The sequence below is a fragment of the Struthio camelus genome, chromosome 3, assembly GCF_040807025.1.
Source record: "Struthio camelus isolate bStrCam1 chromosome 3, bStrCam1.hap1, whole genome shotgun sequence".
Taxonomy (NCBI): domain Eukaryota; kingdom Metazoa; phylum Chordata; class Aves; order Struthioniformes; family Struthionidae; genus Struthio; species Struthio camelus.
Window position 1 is genome coordinate 132,354,323 of NC_090944.1, and position 23,166 is coordinate 132,377,488.

Sequence of the window (23,166 nt, forward strand, 5' to 3'; positions counted from 1 at the left end):
TTTTGTTTTTGTTTTTTATATGCAGCCTACCACCCCATTTCTGATGAGCTGGGCTTCACAGTGAAATTTCACTCCAAAAAATGCAATTGCTTGCCTTATTTGCTTATTTGTTTTTACCCTGTGCAAAGGATTTATGAGTGCCCAGCGGACTTGAGCAGAGGGCTGGGTAGCAGGAGGAGATGGCTGGCCTCACCGGCGGTGGTGGACCCTCGTCTCTGGCAGTGCCGTCCCCCGCTGCCACTCTCAGCTGCTCAGCCAGATGGGCAGTCTCCCCGCAGGTTTTTTTTCTTTCTACACATGAGATAGAGACCATGGCAGAAGAACCTAGTTAGTAATGGAAAATTTCCATTGGAGACCTTCTCCTGGGGAAGGTCCCTTCTCCAGCAGAGCCCAGAGGTGGGCACAGCTCAAGGACAGCTGGTGCTCACCAGGCAGGGGGCTAGCCAGGGCAGCCAGGTGCTGCCAATACACCCCCTAAAAGGCTGGAGTCGCCCTCTCCGATCCGTTCCTCCCTGCTAAGGAGGGCAGCAGCGTAAATGCGTCTGCCATGACGCACGGTGCTGCTGGAGCAGCTGGCACTACTGAATTCGGCATCTTGGACTCCGGCCACAAACCAAAGTGCTGCTCTGAGAACAATAGGTCTCGGGGCACTTTCACCAAGGGCAACGAGCCCTGGTGCACAGATGGCCACATGTCGGAGCACCAGACCCAATGGTGAACTTTGCCTGGAAATCCAACCACAGACCTAATTGAATCAAACTGGGCCTCCCAGCTCTTGCCTTTCGATTCCCACTCATGCTAGTGGTAATGCGAGCTGTCACGTTATTCCATACATATATTTTTACAAGCAATATTAGTCAAAAAAGTAACAATAGTTTCAGCACATGGATCCCCTTAGGTTGCACTTCACTGTAACGTCCTTCAGCATTACACCCCCTCACACAGCCGGTTTGCACATCAGCATGCACGGTAAACCATAAAGCTTTCTGCTCCTTCCAAAAGGAGGATCCTGTCACCTTTGCTTTTTTTCATGGATCTCATTATTAATTAAAGAATCATTTAGCTTGCATAATTGTCCTCTGCCATACATAATTCCAACCTTTCTCTTCAAATTGGCTTATTAAACTAAATACACTCCTTTGTTTTTGTCGCTCTATCTATCAAAGCTTGTAGATGGACAGTCAGTGTGATGGGGAAAAAAAAACTAACTAACAGTATTAGGGAGGATCTCTTTATGTACATTTATGAAATCTGCCACCAGGTGACTCTATTCTAAAATATCCATATTTTCATAAAACAAAATGCAATGTCTCTCCTACAACCTGAATATTAAAATAATTCCCCCTCCCCATAAGATTTATTACTCCGTTTGAAAAAAAATGCTAACTATTAAACAAATAGCACTCCTACTTTAGACACAAACTTTTTTTTGAATAGCACATGCAAATGTATTAGAGAGATTCAGGGATTTCCAGAACAGACTGATCTGCTTCTGTCTAATCAGACCTGATTAATTCAAATCAAACGGCAAACCTCAGTTTTATTTTACTTAAAAAATCCAAGATCAACAACAAATCTGCAGTATGTAGATATCACAGGAGCAGTTAACACGGAAAGCTACAGACACTGAGTCTCGGGGAGTCAAATGGATATGATTAAACATTTGGAATCATTTATTAATATTTTTATATATTCAAATATATACAGAGCAGATAGGACCAGTTTGAGGGATGCTCTTCACAGAGACTTTATTACATTTATGCCTAAGAACAGCAGATCCAGCTCGAGTGTCAAAGGGTGTTTCTTCAAAATAGAAAAATTATTAACAAATAATAGGGTTACGTAGGAGGGTTTGCAAGTAACACAGAACTGTACTAAACCATGATCTACACAGATAATCAAAGTGTTCATGTGATACTGAGCACAGCAGAATAAATAAAATGAGATAAAATAAAATAAAACAATCTCGCAAATGCAAGATTGCAAATGCAAAATAGGTGGCAGTGCACGAAATATTTCAGAGATTTACAGAGCCATTATTTCCATGGAACGTGTACTCAGATAGGCTCTCAGACCTGACCAATTTAATACACATCAGATCAGGAAGACATAGGGTCAGCAGGCTGAATGTGGATTTGGGCACTTTGCACAGCTGTTTTCCTTAGGTGCAATACACTTGTCACTAGTGGTGGCATTTTGCATTTGCTGTATGGCAGCATATGTGCTTGCCACATTTGGGACCCATTATATCTCTTTACCCTCCAGCCACTTCCCTTCCCTTCTTGTTAGCTGCATGTCCATATATTCTTCCATACTCTTTCGCTACACTGCAATGCCAGCTCTTTGCCCCTTCTGCTTGCTCCACTGACTAGACATACCTCCTGCTCTTTCTACAAGCTTCCAGTATTACAGCCGTTTGTTGGTTGGCACAGAATTTTTTTATATATATAAATATATATATTTATTTATATGAAAATATACATGCATACACACACACACACACACACACATTTTATAATAAATCTTATATATTCCATCATTGAGACCATTAGCACTGGCAGGTAACAAGGTAGCCATCTTTCTATTCAGAAATATTTTCATGTCCAGGAATAGCTTGCACATACAAAGAAAAGTTGAAGAATAGCTGAGAAAATCTATGTCTTGCAAGGATAGTGTAAACCCAAACTAGAAGCTAAGGTGAAAAAAAGTAGGGGGCATGGGGAAAGAGACTATATGTTCATGTTCCAACCTCTGCAATTAAAGCCATAGTTACCGCAACAGCACAGACCAATCAGCATATGTTGATATACTGGCTTGCATATAAAACAGTATCTGACTGCATGTACAAAAGAAATAGTTAAATGATTCTGCCTGCTTTGTGCACACAGTTGCACAGACAGGACCGACTGCAGGACTCACTTCTGTTCAGCGTTGCGTCACTGCATACGGCAACAACAGTTAAGAAATTTGGTTGACGTCTCATTTTACGGGATTGCATGGTCAGTCTCTTAGTTCCAAATTCACATCGTTTCCTATTGGGACACCAGGACATTGGTTCAAAGGGAAACGTCTCAGGTCTGGAGGGACGAGCTTGCCCGGGGAAGTTCCCACCTAAGCACTGATCAAGCCCTGTAGAGGCGCATCTCAGGCTCCCTGGAGATGTGGGTGTGGAAGCCAATAAAGGACCATGAGCTTCAGATGAAAGAGCTTTATACTCTTCCAGAAAGGAGCATGAAAAATGTCGCAGTCTCCAACTCACTTTTTCGTAACTGAAATTGTGTCCTTGATAACCAGTATTCAGATAAGGCCAAATCTCCTCCTTGCCAAAATAGAGAAACCCCCAATCTGGAAACTTCACACTGGATGCACAGATGTAAGTCAGTCCATCGGAGACCCCCCCCACCTTGAGAAATGCATATCCATATTTACTTTCTTATTTCTACAAATATGACAAAGTTTAGAATCAAGATATTCAGTTAATAATAAATGTCCAAACTCTAATTAGAACAAAAAAAAAAATTTAAACCACCCAGTTTTGGTCTACTTCTTTTAACTTTGTCTTCAAGCATTTTCTAAAATCTCATCCCAAGGAAGCAATCATAAACATCATTAGACCATGCGAGTTATTTTCATACAGCGGAGAGAGCGTGGAATTACCTTCCTGATGTAGCTCCTGTCTAGGTAAGCGACAGAACAGTATCTCCTACAGCCAAACCTTGGTCTGCATGTCCTGTATCCCAGGCCTGCTGTTTTTAAATGCTATTCAAAGGCAGCAAAAATGATGTTACAGCCATGGCCTACCCAGGCTGCCAGCTCATGGAGTGCAGTTTCTCTCGGCAGTTGCTTTCAGCAACTATATCCTTCACCTGACAACTGCCCCATTCAGCAACAGGACAGACCAGTAAAAACTCTGACTTGCTTCCAGGCTCCCTAAGTGAAGGAGTTCAATTCGCCTCTGGCTTTCTGCAAAGCCCCGTTACATTAATGAATGGTGTAACATAAAAAAATGGCCACTGACAACATAATCCTTTCATAAGTCACCATGCTTTCGGAAATTTCCCTCCATTCTCCACCTTCCCTGAAAACATATAGGAAGGAGGCCTAGGAAGGAGGCCAACACATTAGGGAAGGGCCTTGACTTCTCCTCGAGGTGACCATGATGCTAATTGGGCATGGCAAGCTGGTTTGGTCACTTCCGCATGCACAGTTTTGAGCCAGCTCATCAGAAAGAGATGCCCGTAGATCAAGAAGGGACAGGTATTGCAGCAGTAGCTGCTGTGCCAGTGGCGAGGCTGCCCTGTCCTCTCACAGGAGTGGCACAAAGGAAATTTCCCCCTCAATAGTTGGGGCAGGAGGGACAAGAGGGTGGAAAATGCCTTGCCATTTTAATGTAAATAGTTACAATATGCACATACATTTCATGCCATTTCGCTGTTCTTATGAATGTCAGGAATGTTAAGTAGGTAAGAGGCCCCTCTAAGCCCTGAAATGTTCATAGCTGAAAGCAAGGTTGCCAAAGTACAGTCTGCGGACCAGAGAAGCCTTTGAAGGCAACATGCAGAGGGTCTTTTTAGTTGTGGCCATCAGTGACAGAGCCAGCTGACTGCCAGGGCTGCGCTGGTGACAAGGTACCTTGCAGCTGCGCAGGTCCCACTCAAGTGTGAATTAGGCAAAGAAAGACGCCCAACTCTCCTCACTGCGCTTTGCGTCGTGCTCCATCTTCTGAACAGAAAGGTTTTGCGTTTCAGGTGACTTTTGTCCCGTAACCCCCAGTCATGACATTAAGTAGCCCTTCATGAACAAAACTTTGAAAACCCCTTGCTGAGCAGCCTGGTACTAAAGCTACAACCTGTAATCTGGGCCGAGGTTTTATCACCCTTCACAATCAGAAAGGAAAAAGCACTTGCAGAATGTGAATGGCCAACTCAACTGCTTGGAGAAAGGAGTCGATTCAGGCTGCCAATATTGGCTCTTACACAGATAATAAACTAGACTGGCCTTTCTCCTGACATCACACTTCAATCAAAAACTTTCTCGCAAAATGTCACTTTCAAAGTTGCAGCTTTAAAAAAAAAAAGTCTTTATAAAAAATTCATGGCCACAATGATCTGATAATGCAGCTTTCTGATACCAGCAGATGTTTTGTCTAACATGTTCCCTGAAGCTGTACTCTGTGCCTTCATATCTTTCATTTCCAGTTGCTATCTGCTGACTGTGGGATGTCATGTACGTACCCTATAGCGATGCGCAGCAATTCGCATCTAACACCGCCGTGCGTAATGAGCTTCACAAGATGCTTGTCGCAATAACTCCGCACTTCCCCAACCATATGGAACACAACACTCCAAAGCCCACAGACACTTTTTTTTATTACAGTTCAGATCCTTAAAACATAATCCGTGTGATGTCTAGTGAATGTACGTGAAGAGCTGCTGAAAACAAAGTTAACACTTGTTCACATCATCTGTTACAAATGTCCAATTTGGGACAATAAATTTCCTCGGAACCTGTTCTTTTGCTGACTCGTTGCTTTATCTTTTTTCTCTTTCTCTCACGTCGTTTTTTTTATGAACTATGCATATGTATTAAATGGGATTTGTTGTCCCTAGATACCAATTTGCATAAAGTGCAAGCCATCATTGGTTGGAGAGAAGCAAATTACTTCTCCAGCAAGATCACACTTCTTTTTTTTCTTTTTCTTTTTTTTTTTTTTAATTTTAACAAACCGCAGGCAGAGGCTGTTAACAGCACTTAGCCAGATATGCAAAGTATCACTTTTCTCAAAAGCAGCTTGATCAATGAGCAAGAAAAGAAGAAAGAGAAGGTATTATTCGGTTAAGTACAATGCAGAAATGACCCAAGACTGAAACAGCTAACCAGCCATTCACCTGCAAATAACTAGAGCTGCCTGATTCCCAGTAACACACAATTCAAGTGCTCAGCGCTCAGGACACAGAGCAAAACACCACGACTGCACAGAGCCTCACAGAATCACAATCCCCTTTTCCAAGTGGCCTCTGAACACTTCCATAAGCCCCAAGCTTGCTTGTTAGTTTTACACGTTGCTCAGTTCCCCCCACAAAATCCTTCCTCGCTTGTTCACCTCCCCACAGACATTTATTCATGTTGGGCATCTTTTGAAGAACTGTGCAAATACTGGCTTGAAACACCTTTACAAGTGCAGGGAGGCTCTCCTCCGCCCTTCCCTTAATTTTCCAGGCTCTCTGGTGCCAGAGGTGCTCTGCAGGGCAGCAGCTGCTCTCCTAGCAGGCTTTGGACAATTACAATCTCCCTTTTTCCCTTGTGCTCCTCATTGCGCACACCTGTGACATGTTGGCAAGAGCCTTGACTATAACAGTGTGACAGATTCCCAGGTTCAAAGCTAGCCCTGTACTTTTGAGGAGGAGCAGGGAGAGAGAGAGGAGGAAAAACTTACAGTGAGAGGACTATTTGCAAACAGTTCAGGAAACAGATTATCTAAACCCACGGTGAAGCACAGGATGATGTTAACGAGCCACCACTCCACTGCTAAAAGGAATCGCAAGCCATGAGCTAGGCCAGTTAAAATGCGTGGGATATTAAATTCACTAAAGGGAAGAAAATCAGCAAGGATGTTGAGCTGCAAGGTTTCAGACTAGGTCTGAACTTCTCAGGAATTTAGTGCTGGGGCATTTCTTAGGGGCTCGAGGAGAAGGAGTCCTCTTTAAACATAAACTTTTATTCTCCTGAGCGCTCAAAAAATGATTACAGGATCTCTCTTACTAAAATGGTCATTCAGAATTTAATCCCAAATCCATCAGTGTCAAGTGCTTGGGTTATTTTACCTCTGAGTTTCATGGACAGATGCTATTTTCTCAAGAAAGTTTCCTGATACCACAAAAAAAAAGAGTAATTCACGGTAGACATAGTACAATTAATCTGGGCAATGGTGACAACTAGATACTGAGATGCCCTTCAGGGAGTTGTGGGAAGCCAAAAGAACAAACTAGGGCCCAAGGCGTGTAAATTCTCAAGAGAGAGTTTCTATTTCCTGGTTATCTTTAGCATCTACTCAATGATACATAAATAGCCAGAAATTTTATGCTGTGTGATGTTTTGAAGAGGGAAAAAAATAGTTTCCGTCTGCAGAAACACTGGCATCTTCTTGCAGCTTTTGCAAAAAAGACAAAAAAAACACCCCACAATTTCACACATCTCTATTATTAATGTATGCTTTTTTGTTTCTGTATTTATACGTCATATTTAAAAGGAACAAAATAGAGTTTAAAAGAAGATCCTCATTCCCAAATGATCACAAAAGCACAAAGAAGTCATGCAAAGATTATGAGAAAAACTCACAAGAGGGAATTAAGCACTGGCTTTGAAAATGGGCTTTTTCATATCAAAGGGCACTGTTACTATTAGTCAATGGAGTCACTGTGGGACCAGGTGAAATGATGTTTGGGACACTTACCCTCAGATGGATAAAAACATATGGACCTTGTTAAAGTTTGCTGTCTTAAAAGGAAGGAAAGACCAACAACTTTATCTATCAGGCTACTCTTGCTTGAAAACCCTGGTGCTCTCAACTGGCAGCTCCCAAAAGCAGTGTCTAGTTGCCTCTGTACAGGTGCATCGGTAGCACGGCTCCACTGGAGACAGACGTAGTCAAAGAAATATATTGCAAAAGCATGCCTTAACAGAACGCAGCGCATGAGACTGAGCAGTACAGCAGGCACTAGATAATATGCAATCATGGCCTCCTACCGCAGCAAATTCTACATAAACCCAGGCCTTTGAAAGAGAAGTAGTAAAAAAAAATGTGTTTTTCTCATTTCTTATCTGCACCTACTCCATTTTACCTAAGGCTGGCTATTAGCTCAGCTGGTGATGTCACTTACTTCACTGGAACCTGTTATCATGAAAGATTTCTCACAGGATTTTCTTTTTTGTTAGCTTTGTGCTTTGTGCAATGTTGTATTTCATTCCATTAGATAAAGGGTTAAGTAATTCAGATTTTACCCATATAGACTAAGTTATACTCCCTGTGGGTTGCTGTCTTCCTATTGGCTAGAATGATGACCTTGGAAACAGACAAAAATGATGCATTGTTGCAATAAATATTATAGCTTGCACCTGTTTCTAATTAAGTCTGCCAAACAATTTCAGAGATACTGAAAAGAGAAATGTGTTGGCTTCTAATCGGGTGTTCTTTGCTGTTTGATCTGGATTATTCAGTCCCCCACATGACCTCGCCTTCGTGGTTCTCATTTTTCTTTTTCTTTTTGGACCTGCAGAAAGCACTAGATTGAAATAAGTCCTCTCAAAGTGGAACATCTCTACCTGAAATTAGTTATAACTAGGATCGAATCCTCAAAAAATGACAGCTTTACACCACGGCCCAAAGTAGTTTATGGCAGGATACCTCAAAATTCTCCAATATTGCTTTTAGGTTCAATAGGCCTGCTGTACCAAAGATGGAAATTCAGTCTATTCTCTTCTCTCTTCCCTTCTCTTCCTCTTTCCTTCTCTTCTTTTCTCTTCTCTTCTCTCCTCTTCTCTTCTCTTCTCTTGTCTTCCCTTGTCTTCTCCTCTTCTCTTCTCTTCCTCTTTTCTTCTCTTCTCTCCTCTCCTCTCCTCTTTTCTTCCTCTTCCTCTTCCTTTTCCTCTTCCTCTTCCTCATCCTCTTCCTCTTCTTTCTAATTAAATAAATGAAAAAATCAATACAACGGAGTACACGATCATTACAGGTGCCCTTTTGTTATTTATTCTGACGTAGAATAATATAACTAATTTTAACCTGTTCCCACATCTTCATTCTACAGTTTGCTTCATTATCCTTTAGACAGAGTACAAATCCAAAACACACATATTGTAATAATACTTGGGATGGATACAATAAAGAGATACTCACTGAAACTGAAGGACTGCAAATTCAGACTCAATGAAAATAAATGTTTCTTTCATATCACCGATAACTATACTGTATTCCACTGCTACAGGAAATCAGGAAGATCAAGAACATAGCACTCTTCCAGAAAGACCATGTATTAAGACCACCTGGAGAAATCATTGTTTATGCTAACAAAACCTTTAAAGTGGATATTGAGTATTATGCTTCAGAACTTGAAAGAACGCCTAGCTATCAGAGATCAGGATAAGACGTAAGGAGGAAGGCAGATTATAGTATTCTCTGCCTTTGAGATTGTTTCACCTTCTTTGATGCATTCAGGATGGCAAGTCTGAGAGACAAACATCCTGCAGAACAGGCACATCTGGGAAGATGGAGATTTCTGCAGCTGGACTTCAGTGTGTTGGGGAGATTGTGAAGGAAGGATAGTCATTTTCTTGATTTTTCTGCTAATACTGTCATCAGAGAAATGTAAATGGGGAGGTAGTCGCCTTTATATTTCAGCGTTAATGATACCTTGGGATGCTTCAGGCAGTTGTTGCCTATCAGGGCAGGTGTAGATTCAGGAAGAGAACACTGAAGGCTTCACACACAGGTCATGGTTTAGAGTTCAGCATCATACTTTTCACTCACTATACTGATTCTCAACTTGATCTCCCACTGAAAGTGCTTCTTAATGAAATGAGCATTGTGTTTTACGCATGTTTACCTACCCTCACTGTGCACAGTTTGCATAGATTCAATGCCTGTTCTGTGATTTAGCTCTTTGGGTGCTTCTATGGACAAATGCAAATATATCTGGCAAATGTTGATGATATATACTCGCAGACCCATCTGAAGTAAAAGAATAAGTAATATCCCCATTTTCTATGTGGGGAACTGAAGCTGTAGTTCAGTGAACACTTTTGGCTGACATAAGCTGACACCAAGAATGACAGAAGCAGTCCAGTCTCTTCAGTCCCCACGGGGTCCCTTTTCTCATGCTGCAATAAGCATTTGTGCATCTGTAGTTTGAAACTGATTGAGGAACTTATCCAACTGAAAACTAATCCAGAGAGAGAGAGAGAGAGAGAGAGAGAGAGAAAAAAAAGAGTTTTTATTTCAGCTAGATTAGCTCCCTGATTTTAGTTTGGCAGCTCTGCACCCAGTCTGGCAGGACAGGAATGAACAGCTAGGACAGAGGGAGCGAGAGGCAATATTTTTGGATGAACTGATGGCTTATTCAAACACATGAAACTGCACAAAATTACACAAGAAACATGTAGTGACATCAAGAAGACATCGTAGGTCTAGAATCCACAGATGTCTTTCTCTGCTCTTAACGTCCTCAAGCTCACAATTCAGCAAAGATTTGCTAGTTGTATACCAATCCTCTGGGCCACCCAGAGTTTGTCATATGTATAAAATGTATCTCGGACGCATCTTGTTTGGTGGAATTAAATCACCCACTGCCCAGTCCAAAGTTAATTACTTGGGGGTGGAGTTTGCATAGTAATTATTTTACTAGCCACACTAAAGAAGGCACGAACAAACAAACAGGCCAAAAATAAGCCTAGCCACAGAGAAGATACAATAAGGGAAGAGAATAGCTTAGCTTGTAGGTGTGGCGAAGCCCTGCGTAAGTATTATCGCAAGACTTTTGTTCAGCAGGAAAAAACTACAGAGATACTACAGAGATATTTTGCAGCGTTAGCACATCTTCCTCTGCCTGATACACTCTCTTTCCCATTTTTCCCTTGGTGGCAGGTAATAAAATGCCTGCTGGTACCCCCCATGACTGCAGGTACCTATAGCGGTTGAGCCCATTGCGAGTGCTGTGCCAATCATTTAACAATTCCCACAGCTGCCTTTGTGAGAAGCCTCTCTCTTAAGCCTCTGGTTTAAGAATTTAGAGTAATCATGTAAAAATGATACCCCTGTGCTCTATGATCCGCTGAATCTCACTAATGCCGGATCCCAGAAGAGGGCTTATTAATGAAAAGATGCAATGCCTCTCTCTCTGCTCATGTTTCACATGAATATCTCTCATGGATTCGGCAGTAAACCTTACTGCTGATAAAGTAAGTATAATGAACCTCTGTGCTCCTTAAAATGAAATCTGGACTGATGAAGTAGTTACCTGCTCTACTTTCCAGCACAATGGCAGGCTTGAGAGGTACAAGAGAACTACTCGGCTGCTATGGGAAATAGCAGTGCAATATCACGACCGCCTAAATTTTGGGTCTTATTTGTTAGTGATGCCTTTGGCTGTTCGAAAAGATTAAGAGTTTGAAAGGGTGCAGTTTGTAATTAGCTGAGGGAAATAAAATTATGCTTTATTGTAAATCACTGGATCAACAGAAGGAAGGATAGTTTTAAAGGGATAGCAACATCTTGAGGCTCCTCTGTGTCCTTTCAACACTACACAGTAATCACAAATCCAGTGAACTCTCGCTAGGTGGCTAGTTTCTCAGAAAATCCTAGCGCTGAGTGTACTGCAAATAGCAGTATCCGGATACTTCCAACCCCTGAAGTTTAATCAGTTTTTGTAAATGCACTGAATAGAATTTCAAGTACTGCCTCTGTCCTAAGTTCTTTTGTTAACAGCAGCAGATTTTGACATCAAGAGTTTTCAATTGTTGTAAATGGCGTCTGCTGTTGCTGTTTGCAAAGACAGATTAACAAGAACGGAAACTCATCCCATGACTATCCACGGGAGAAAAAGAGATTGAGTACACAGAAAGCACCATGAGCCTAAGAAAAGAAACTGAATGTGTAGAACGAAACATCTGGTTGCCATCTCTTTCAGGTAGGACACTCACAGGCGTCTCTTGGAATGGAACAGATAATGCTTCTTAGGCAGCAGTGCAATCTGTATCTATATTTATCTGAGGCTCACTGAGATTTATATTTCCAGTTATAACAGACCCCAAGAATAGCTTATGAATTACCCCCAGCCTCAGCATCACAGGATAGTATATAGGACCAGCAACAGGGCTCTGGAAGATGTCACTGTGGGGCATCCTGAGATGATCCCAGAAACAAGTTCAATAACTTCTGGGGCAAGGCAGATTAAGAGAGAGACAAAGAAGGGTGTTTCCAGAAGGCTCACTATTTCTGTGAAACCCACAGATATATATGCAAAAGCTGTGCTGTAATTTAATTCTTGCATACTATTCTACAGACAACATAATTCCAGCAAAATCGCAAAAGCAACACACCCAGGAATATAAGTTGCTAGACCAGCTAGGAAGGCCTACAAACTCATGATACAGCTTTCAAAGGGCAGGAACTTACATATTCCACCAAGGAACTCCTAAACCAGACTATTTCTGTTCAGTGCATCTCTATGACACTTTGCAGGCTGCATCATGACTCTGTCTTGTTTTGAAAGCCAGCCCCAGGTAACCAAATCCAACCTTCTCAAACCTTTGTGAGGTACAAACGTGAATGTGGAAAATTACGGCAGAGATCACAGAGCTGAACAGTGAATCCCATCTCAAACACTGGTTATAATCTAGGTCTATTCTCCAGATCTACAACAGGTCTATGCAGTGATTCAAACAACCCATGAAAATGTTAGCATCAGCTGTTCACTTCAAGGGGATTCTCTGGTTAGAAGGAATTCAAACACTGAAACTTTGTGGAACCTTAAACCGAGGTCTGCATTTCATATCAGCAGCCTGGGCACAGCTCCTGTTATCACTAATACCTAAATGCCCCGTATGCTGTCTTTAGAAAGGAAGGCGGTTCACACCGCCTTTCTACGTGTGCTTTCTTCCCTTTGCTTTTACATTTCCTCAACACACAAAACGTACTTGACTCACAGCCTGTTGAATGAAGGATTAGTATTATTTTCCTTCCTCCAGTGAACTTTGTTTCACTTCATCCTGCACGCATTTTGTCAATCTGTGTTTTCCTGCCAGCACACCACTGTTCAGCAAACTACTGTACTTAAGGCTAGCCAGCTAATACAGTGATACCTTTTTACTCACAAGGAGAGTTTCTGTAATCATGGTGGTGCTTGTGGCACGAATGACAGCTTACACCAACAAGAACAAAACGCACTTCCAGAAGCTTCGCAGAGCTGGGACAAGACTAAAGCAGCTTCAAACTGCCAAAACATTTGAACTACCTAGGGAAAGACACATTTTGAAATGTACCCTGCTACCTAGCTACTGTGCTAGCATAAATGCTGTTGACCAGAGACTGTGGAGGGAGTTACTTCTGCCTTCCACCCTTTACTGTGCTGTCATATCTCATGCTGAACTGAATAGGGCATTTGGGAAAATGCCCTGCTTTGGGTCCTGTAAAAATTTATATAACACAAATAGGTAACAAATTTGCAAAGGCTCTGTATGAGGTTTACAGTCTCTTTTTTTGTTGTTTCTGTTAAGACTAGTTATGTTGCCCAGTAGGAAAGCAGCTAGAACAGAGGGGTATCTTTACAACTCACTGTGTTCTTGGAAAACCAGATCTGATGTTCCTGTTCACATCGCTACAGCAATACAAACTTCTCTGGTGGAAGCATTTTCTTTTTCTTGTGGAATTATACCTTGCGTCCTGCTAGGTACTTACTCTCTTTGTTCCTGTGAGCCAAGCTAGTTGCAAGATCATGCTATGCCATGCTTATAACCTCGCACTAAAAAGGAGGAGATTACAAAGGGGGCAAAACACCCTAGAGGGTTCCCCTTTATCAGAACCTTCCCTGTCAGTTTGCCTTCTCATTTCCTGAGCTCTTGTCTGATTATTAGTGTACTGACAGAATAAAAATAACCTCATATTCCTACATGAATCATAAATAAAACCCTTTTATTTCATCAAAGAGGTTGGCAGGTTTATAGTCCTTTGCAATGCATGCACGATGTGAATGACATACCTTTAATTTTGCTGACAAGCTTGTCGGGGTCCTAATGAAAAAGAGTGAAAAGTGGGTGACTTCTCTAAAGGTTTAGCAGTCGCTTTTTGGTGAGGATATATATTTCACCTTGCCACTGTAATCAAGGAGCCAACTGATCTTGGTAATGAACTCTTCAATTACAGTCCACTCCTGACTCTTCGAGAATGCCTAGGCAACAATACCACAGTGATTATTGCTGATATTATAGACTGGAAAAAAAAAAAAAGGAGGGGAAAAGAAGAAAGAAAATCTGCGCAGTGTCCTTGCTAGAGCCTCAGGTATCAGGGTGCAGCATTAATGAACCAAAAACAGAGAATAAATTCCAGATTTTGGTCAGCTAGGCTTTATCTCTCTCTTGTAAACTGGGCAACAATAAAATCATCTCTCTCTCTCCTGTATCTTGACATTATATATTCCCCCCAGTTTGTTAGACTAGCCAGTTTGTTTTTAGAAGCCACTATCAAGAATGGTAGAGGTTAACTCGGAGGAATGCTATAAAAAGAAAAGGATAATGCAAAGTATTTCTTTTGGTGTCTCCAGGAAGCAAGTTCCCAGATAAAGGTTGCGCAAAGAAAGAAAAGTCTAGGTCCATAGAAAATACAGTATGAACGATCAGAAAATATTTCCTATTTCCAGTTTTTCATAGTGTGAACAGTTTAATTGCTCACAAAGAGCCAGACAGTTAAAAAAAATTCCTTAATATGGAGAAAACGCTTTCCCCTTCTTCAGCATATCTTCTCTTATTTCTACCCTTTTGATTGTCTCCTATTTTGCTCATTTAAAAGTTATGAAGAACACTGGCCCCAAAGTTTGCCTTCTGACCACAGATTAATTGTCAAAAGCCACAAGCCTTCTCCTTCTCATAAAAGATGTCCTGCATTTTTGGAAATGTCTCAGGTCATCAATTAATAATTCAGAAGGAATTTAAAGGAATAGGACAGCTATACTTGCTATCTTGAAGATTATCCTTTGTTTTGCTGGTGATTCCTTTTTTGAGAACTAACTCATCAGAGAAAATCTGGGATTTGGCAGGTTAACCCAGCCTGATTGCCATTCTTCCTTCTTTTTCTTTTTTTGTTAGTTGGGAGTTTGGAGGTGCGGCTGTTGAGAGAATGAGAGAAAGACATCTAAGGTCCTCTAACTTGAGAAAGAGGCAGGGGTTGTGTGTGCATGACTGCATGTGTTTGAGAGATGGGGCAGAAAAAGTGAAAAAAACATGGATAGTGAATTCCTGTTGTCAAGTTTTTACAAGATTCCAGAGCTGCACATTTTTATTTTCACTACTTTCCATTTTCCTTTGATATGCTCAGAAACAGTATCTAATTTTACTAGGAGCTTTTCATCAAAAGTGGATATCTTCCTTCCTCAAGGGATTCCCTAGCCACAAAAACATCAGGCTCTGTGAAACATTAGCTAATCCCAGCTAGAGTTATTTGACCCTTTCAAACTAAGAAATAAATTTTACTCTTCATGAGAGTCCTACTGTTTATACTCCAGACAAAATTCTTAGATCTCAAAGTTTTCAGAGGAAAAACATTTTTCATAATGCCAGGAAACTGGCCTTAAAGACCTGGGCCATACAAGCCTGAAACGGTTTCTTGATTCAAATTAAATGCATTGACAGACTTCCTCTTGCCTGTGCCTGACACCAGTGCCTGATTTTCTTGACATAAAATCCAAGTGGGTAACGGTAGGCGCCATTACTGGCAATATCCAATCCGATACCCTATACATTACTACTTCTTCTTGCCCTCGACCTTCCCCCACGTGGCTGCACACAGCAGGGAACTGGCAAGAATCACAGCGTTTCTCTCTACTCAGCTCAGACAATGTACATACGCTTCAACAAGAAGTTCAAAGCTTGGACAAGAAAATACCACGCATTGCCACTCAGATGCCTGTGAGCCCCTTACAGCAAGCGACTGCTGGGCGCGTTAGCCAAGTGAGACACCTTGGTGTGGCTGGGTCAGCGGAGCAGGGAGGAGACGACCGAGAAGCCCGACAGAGGGCTGCTGGCAGGGCAACAGGGCACTTGGGAAGTACAGAAAATTTGGGGATGTGTTCACAGCTGATAGAAAGCAAAACACATGCTCTAGTCATAAGCTCCGAATCCAAAGAACCTGAATCTTTCCAAAGCTGTTTAGCTCACCTCTAACACACGGAACAGGCAGCATCACCTCAGGCATATTAGCTCAGTACATTTAAAGTATACTGTGTCATATCATATTTTAAAACCTACCATAACTTATTTTAAAGGTGAAATTGAATGTGTTTTGTACTTATTTAGTGCCTTGTTCAATCAACATTTTCCCAGTGCTTTGGAAAACAGGGGATCAGGAAACAGGCTACAGTGCTATCACTTGTTTGGCTGCTAGAAATGAAAAGTTCTTGCCAGAAAAGGTTAAGGAAAGACTAATATACTCTAAAATTATCAGTTTGTTATCACTATTACTAATACTGTCTAGTACTTAATGTGCTACTTTTCATCTTCAAAGCACTCTGCAAATATTAATTAATCCTCACAATCTGCCTGTGGGGTAAGCAAATGCTGTTGCTCCCAGCAAATTGAGTCACAGGGTTAACTAACTTGCCCAAGTCTAGAGAGGGTCAGGATCAGCCTTCAGGTGTCCTGCTCTGATGCTCAAAATACTGAAACACGTGTCTCCTTTTCTTAGATGGGATGGTGAAATTATGCCACTTTTAAACGTCAGATATTTTCTTACATCACTGGCTTGAACTGATAACTGCAACCTGACTGCTTGAAAAAGGCTGCAGTTTCCTTCCTTCCCATGTATTTCTGCACTGATGTAAGATGCAGACAATTATCACCTGGAGATAGCTCTGAGACCCACACTCAGTGCACCTGGGGGGAGATTCCGAATTTGTGTCCTCAGTATGGCAGTGAAAAAATACATGTTACATGTTGTGTATGTGTATGGAATGTATAGGTACTATATACATGCGTGTGCAGGGGTGCACACATATATTACATATCTATGGATAGGTGTGTATGTACTTTCTACCTATTTCTGTGCAGTTATTTCAGCTGTGAGTTCAATACATTGCTTTTCTGAAAAGCCTATTTATAGAATGCCAATATTACCAGGCTGCTATAGACTGTCCAGAAATTTTCTATAAACTCTGAAGTTCATTTCTATAAACTCTAAGTTCATTGCAGAGCTTCCAGCTAAGTTCTAAAACTAGTCTTCAAACTCTGCTTTGCATGGAAGAATAGCATATGTATGCACAAAAGTGAACAGAAAGTCATGGCTTAAAGAAGAAACAGACTTCTTCAAAGATTTAATAGGTCACAGTCTCTTGAGACAGAACTAAAATGAAGTGTTTCAGAGAAAGCATGTTGATGTGAGCTGATTAGCCTAATGTTTGGTTCTTTTACTTGTGGGTTTGGGTTTTTTTCAAGCGACTTGCAATACTTTTAGTACTAACCAACTAACAAAGGTTTAGGAGAAAGAAGGACAGGCCCATGATGTGGTTTTATTTGTCCATGCTTCTTTGAGTTGGCAAATCACACTAGTTTGCTTTATTGAGTGTCCCTTTAGGAGTATATTGGAAAAATTCTATCTGCCACAATTAATACACTGCCTAGTGTATCATGCGGCAGAACCCCGGAGCCTAAACTCAGCGTTCTCCAGGAGCTCTTCGGTACCACACTGGATGCCAGAAAGGATAGTAGCTGTGACGTGATACAGCTGCTGATAAATGATGGTGATAATGCAGAACAAAAAGGCTAATGAGTTCTCTCTAACACCACACTACTTTCATGAAAGAAATGTGATGATGACCCTATTTGCTACTCCTTTTTTTAAAATTATTTTTTTGGCTAGTGAGTTACTTACTCCTTTACCAGTGTGTTAGTTTTATCTTCTGTATACAATGCTGTGGAAAGACAGACAAAAATTAATGTCAGTATCTCCCTTCACTTTTAAGCTACAAAAGAGCCTTCAGAGGTAGAGTAAACCAGAGAGGCCAATAACTAATTATAATCCATTGTACTGGACTTTGAGGAATGATGAATAGAAGCCATTCCCTGTACACTTACCAGAGAGCTTTGTAGAGACAGTGGTGCCTTTGTGGGAAAGGGACATCCCTTCACTGGACCAGAGAGAGAAGAAATGGAATTGTTAAAGTGTGTAAGATGCAGAAGGATTTCTACGGCACTATTTCATTGCAGAGGCAGAAGGTAGCAGAGCCAATCATGAAAAGCGTAAAGGTGTGAAGGCACAAAGATGGAGAGCTGATTAAAAGCACCATGGGGAGCGTGAGCGAACAAATCAATGGTAATGATGGAATTATGCCTGAGCAGAACCCAATAGTCTAAGATGTCCTAGCAACTTGGCGCTGGAGATTAAATGTTGCTAGGATCAGAGCCTAGCCCTTGTCCGGCTTGTCAGCAGTCTGAGATACGCTGATTGATGGGATGGGTTACGTTATAAAACTGGGTGAGGTCTCTTGAGGAAAGATCAAGCTTAATATAAGCACCTCTGCACCCCAGCACGCTCTAACAGCTGAACGCTGCCTGCCTGGGAGCTGAGGAAGATGAGCAGCAGCATCAAGAGACACGCCTGGCGTGGCGGTGAGGCTTGGGGGAGCCAGAGAGGGATTGTCTGGGGAAGCAGGAGCGAGAAGGAAGAAAAGGTAAAAGATGAGAGAAAGGGGCCCTGAGGGGGCTTAGCAAGGTGAGAGAGAGCATCTGGCAGAGAGGCAGGAGAACTGAGACACAAAGGCCCACAGAGGCCGCGGAGAGATGAGAGGCGGTGGCTTTGAGTGGCCATGCGGGGCTGCGAGACAGGTGCTTGGAAGAGCAGATGGGAACTGAGGGAACGTAGATCAGAGCAGTCTGAGAAGGCGGTGAGAGAAAGGCCTGGAGCAACCTGGAGGGAGGGAAGAGAGAGGACTGGAGCAGCCAGCAAGATCAATATAAGATTTGCTCTAGCTAGGGCAAAAGGGGCTTACAACTGCAAGAACTCGCCAGCTCTTGATAAGTTTGCCGTGCACTTACAGCTACCGCCACATTAAGCATGCTAGTATCAAAAGCACAAGAGAAGCTGACTTAATAGTAATACCTCCACAAGTAGGCTTGAACAGATACAGCCTTAGTTCCCTTCTCCTTTACGATTTTAGTGCCTCCTTTGCTGGTTTGAGGCATATATCTTTATATGTATATATCATATGCCCCTACCACCATGGTATGGGAGCAGCAGACCCAGAAAAGGCAAAATAAGCCCACGGAGAGCACTGCTGGCAGAGCCTAGAGTTCACAGCTGCTCTGGATAACTGCAGTGAAGAAACAGGGCTGAGGTGGCTTTGCGTCACTGTGGGAGAAGGCACTTTGCAGAAGGAAACAGCCAGGCCGCTCCCAACACTCAACAGTCTTCTCCCCTTTACAGCAATTTGGATTCTAATCTTACCCGCTTTTGGGGTGAGTGACATGAAAAGGAAGGGCCCGAGACCATTCTGTCTGCCCCAAACTGGTCACGCAATGTTGCCACAAGGGCAAATGTGATGGGTGAAGGGATGAGTAAATAGATAATGCCTGCCAAAACAGACAAGAGCGCTGAGGCCTAACCATAATGGATAAAATCGTATTTTCAACAAATCAGTGTGCCATAACACTAGTACGCCGGAGAGTTTCTCTCCAATGGTACTGGCCATGTTCCCAAGAGCCTGCTGTAAAGGCACCACCACATGTAAGAGGAAAACAGGATGACAATTTGACCTTAGGCCTAGCCTGAAAAGCAACTGTCTGCAGCCACTGTGCCAGAGTGAGACCTTTAGCAAATACAACAAGGTCATATTCGGCCTTTTGGCATGAACTCATGGTGAAATAATTGAAAGTTAAACGTTTTCAAAATCAAATACTTGCAAGTGATGAAACAGGCAGCTGCAGCCAAAGGTAAGCTGCTCCTAGGTCACCTCCATCAATTCGTAGATCTTGCAGGCAGCTGGGACCACTATGATGGCCTCAGCTCGGACACTTCTTCACATTGTTGAAGTCCTCTTGCGCATTCAGCAGTCAGGCCACCTGGGTAGGAGGGAACAAAGGTTAGTTACCTGGAGCCCTGACCTCTAGAAATAAAATTCTCTCAAGAGAAAAATAAAGATTCACACTGAGGAAATGCACAGAGTCTTTCTAATGATCTTAATGAAGGTGGCTTAAATGTCAACTGTTAAAACACGCTACGCTAGCTTCCTACAGTGAGGAAAGTATCTAATACATACAGCCTAGTCTGAGTGCAAGCAAACAGTCACTGAAAGACAAACTCAATATCAATACTGGAAAGTGATAACCTGTTTTTTGGCCATATCTTCACTCTGGCCTAGTATTAGCAGGCATAATGCCTAAAAGGAAAGTAAAAGGCTCTGGATTGTGCTTGAGCACGTGTTCCTGGATGGGTCCATTCTCCAGATATGTTTTTGCACTCTTGAAAGCAGCAAGCACCAGAAATAGGGGAGGGAGATTCTAGACACGGAACAAATATTGAATGTAAATACAACACATTCCAGTACAGACCCTTCACTTAAACAAGCCCTACAGCAGAGCTATCTCACTCTTCCTGATGATGACAATGCAAAGGACTTCCGCATAATAGTATTTGCTCAGTTGAATGAGAGCTGTTAATGTTTCTCATCAGCTCTAGAAATAAAATCTGAACTACCTAAGCATACCTTTTATTCAAACCTGAGGATTTATTTGCATGCGTCTGTTGACTTGGCAGGGAATCAGTGCTGCAACCAAATGCATTGCTTTGAAGGACTTCTCGGGGTGAAGTGGCTGAGTTAGGTATAACAAAAAATTATACACTTTTGCTTTAAGCTCAAGCAGAACTCAGAGCAAAGAGGTATAAGACGAGCTTACATACACACAGAATTAAAAATACTTTTGAACTTTGAAGATTTCAGCTTTCCAGAGTCAAACTTGCCATAGAAGCACAGTGAAAATTTAAGGTATCTCTTGCCTAATCAAAAAACTAAGCAAATTCTACGAGATCTGCAGTTTAGTTTCTACCTGCCAGGGAGACGGAACGTGGCTGGTGGATGAAGGTGCTAGACCTAAGAGATCTAGCTTCAGTTCCTAGCTTTGTCATAAACTTTCTGGATGACCCTTTGCTTACCGTTTGATCGAGGCACGAGGCCGAGCACTGGCTAGGACTCACGAGCTGAGCTCCAGACCCATTTGGCTATTGCTTAACTCAATTGCCTTCCGCAAGTCACTTCACCATCTTTTATCTCACTTCCCTGCAGCAAACTGGGGAAAACTACATTCATCCTCTTGGAGATCGCTGGAGGAGAATTAAGTATTGTTATTAGGAACACTCATACTAGTATTACACGGGTGTGATGTTAACACAGTAGGTAACATGCCTTGTCTAGTGCAGAAGAGATCCTTGCCTCTAACATACTTATGTGACCTTTAAGAAGGGGCAGAATAGGCTTCAACTCCAATCTATTACACGTTGAACATGTTTCCTTTTTACACTAAGCTGCTAGAATGCATTCACTAGTGCAGGTCAGTCAACATGTGAGAAAAGACACCCTTTGCCCTGGTATAGATGAAACCTTAGTTCCTTGTCTTTATAACACTGTCTTTATCTTCTACCCTGCCCCTATGTCATATCTCTTTGGGCTGTACACTATGTGGGAACGGGTTATTTTCTCATTATACTTCTACAAATCACAATGGCTCTCTCAGCTGGGCACCTGGGTGCTACCATAATCCTGGTTTGAATTTATCATACAGACAAAAAATTTTTTGTGGATGAGGAATGCTGAGAAGTTCTAATAAGCACCTTGACTTTTGCCTACGTACAGGAGAGTCATCCACTTGCTTAAAAGGTCTTTTACTACTTATTTTTTTTAAACATTTGACCGAACCTTTCAGTCGACTTGACTTAACCTACAATGTTGAAAACTGGAGCTTTTCAACACATAAATTGAGTAAGTATTTTTAGTTAAAAATAAACGTGATCTTGTTTATTCCAAGCTAAACTCCCACCAACCTGAGAAACTAACCTTTCCCAAGATTAAATTTTCTTTGAAAATATGATGCTGTAATCCTTTTTCTAATAAATACTACACAACTATCTAAATCTTTCCCCACATAAGGAAGGCAATTGAAAGAAACCTTTGTTTTTGTGGATCTAACAACTTTAGAAGGCAGGAATCCGTACACAGTGAGCTAATCATTCCGTTTCCATTGACAAGCAGTGAAGGAGTTAATTATCTGCTTCTTTTCACTAATTCTGTTGCAGAGCTTGGTTGTGCATATTAAATGTCCAAGTTACCAGATTCAAAGAAAAACTTGATCTCAATTTGGCTACATATTAAAAGTGCCATTCCCTGTTGTCCTACCTAGCACTGTTAATTGCATACATTTAGCCCTCTATTGGAGAATAATTTAGCTTCAGATTGAAAAGAAACAGCCCTGGCCTTGGTTATTTTGGCATACAAGTCTCCAGTATGACTCTGTTTTCTAAGCAGACATTAATGATTCTAAAACTAATATTCATTGTTTGAAGAGGCATAGCGGCCTTGGCATTTACTTAACCTTTTGTCTCATGTATGAGACTGAGTCAGCCTAAATCCTTTTCTTAATTAATATCTATTCTTTTTTTTTTCCTGGCCAACGTTATTTATTAAACAATTTACATGCAACAATTAGAGCTGGGAGAGCTTAAAAAAAAATACGGCATGAACAAGCTTGCTTAGTACAACAACAACAAAAAAATGGTCTTCCAGCTCATAGAAACTCTGAGCATGAGTGAGATGTGAAAGGGGAGTGAGTAAGGTCAGGAAAAAAATCGAAAACCAAGTCCCACCATTCACCTGTTAGCCCTAACATTAAACTAGTCACTACTAAAAAAGGAAGTGAACTCTAGAGAGCAGGAGATAAAATAAAACTGTAAAAGCATAAAAACGGGGTTTTGACACTTCTCATGAATGTCAGTGATAGTTATAGTGGTGAATGAAGTGCAATCACTGAACCTGTTTGCTTATTACTGTGATAAGGAGAGACTGTCACTTCAGATGCTGCAGTGTTTGGCAGGACGGCACTGTCTGATCCATAGGCACTATCTCAACGGAGCTCACCTACTTTTCTAGTGTGCTTGTCTCTACATACTTCCTTGCACTTTTGCAATCACAACCATTTTGAACATGCTGCTGAGTGTCTTACAGAAGATTCTCAATAAAGGTTTAGATCAATATGGAAAAAGGCAACGGCACCTTTGGCAGTGAAAGCAAAAACTTGTTGTTTAAATATGACATTAACTGAGGACCAGACTCTGGCTGGCTTTTATATAAATGCATATGGGAAGTAAAGACTCAAGCATCTTTCCTCAACTATTATCCTACCCCGCAGCCATGTGTAACCCACAGG

The 23,166-nt window shown here is 41.7% G+C and overlaps 1 protein-coding gene across 19 annotated transcripts in view; it reads right to left on the reverse strand.

Moving 5' to 3' along the window:
• Positions 1 to 269: 269 nt before the first annotated feature.
• The window catches only part of LOC138066889 (uncharacterized), a 512,507-nt gene continuing 489,610 nt past the window's right edge, over positions 270 to 23,166 (reverse strand). For 6 of the 19 annotated variants that reach the window (XM_068940383.1, XM_068940379.1, XM_068940381.1 and 3 more), the window contains 5 exons: positions 19,650 to 19,812; positions 17,830 to 17,882; positions 17,627 to 17,666; positions 13,749 to 13,779; positions 270 to 8,678 (listed from right to left, as the gene is read on the reverse strand). In XM_068940383.1, coding sequence (XP_068796484.1) covers positions 8,406 to 8,678; positions 13,749 to 13,779; positions 17,627 to 17,666; positions 17,830 to 17,875 — 390 coding nt within the window. In that variant the 5' untranslated portion in view covers positions 17,876 to 17,882; positions 19,650 to 19,812 and the 3' untranslated portion in view covers positions 270 to 8,405. The other 13 variants (XR_011140532.1, XR_011140531.1, XM_068940382.1 and 10 more) reach the window with 13 other exon arrangements.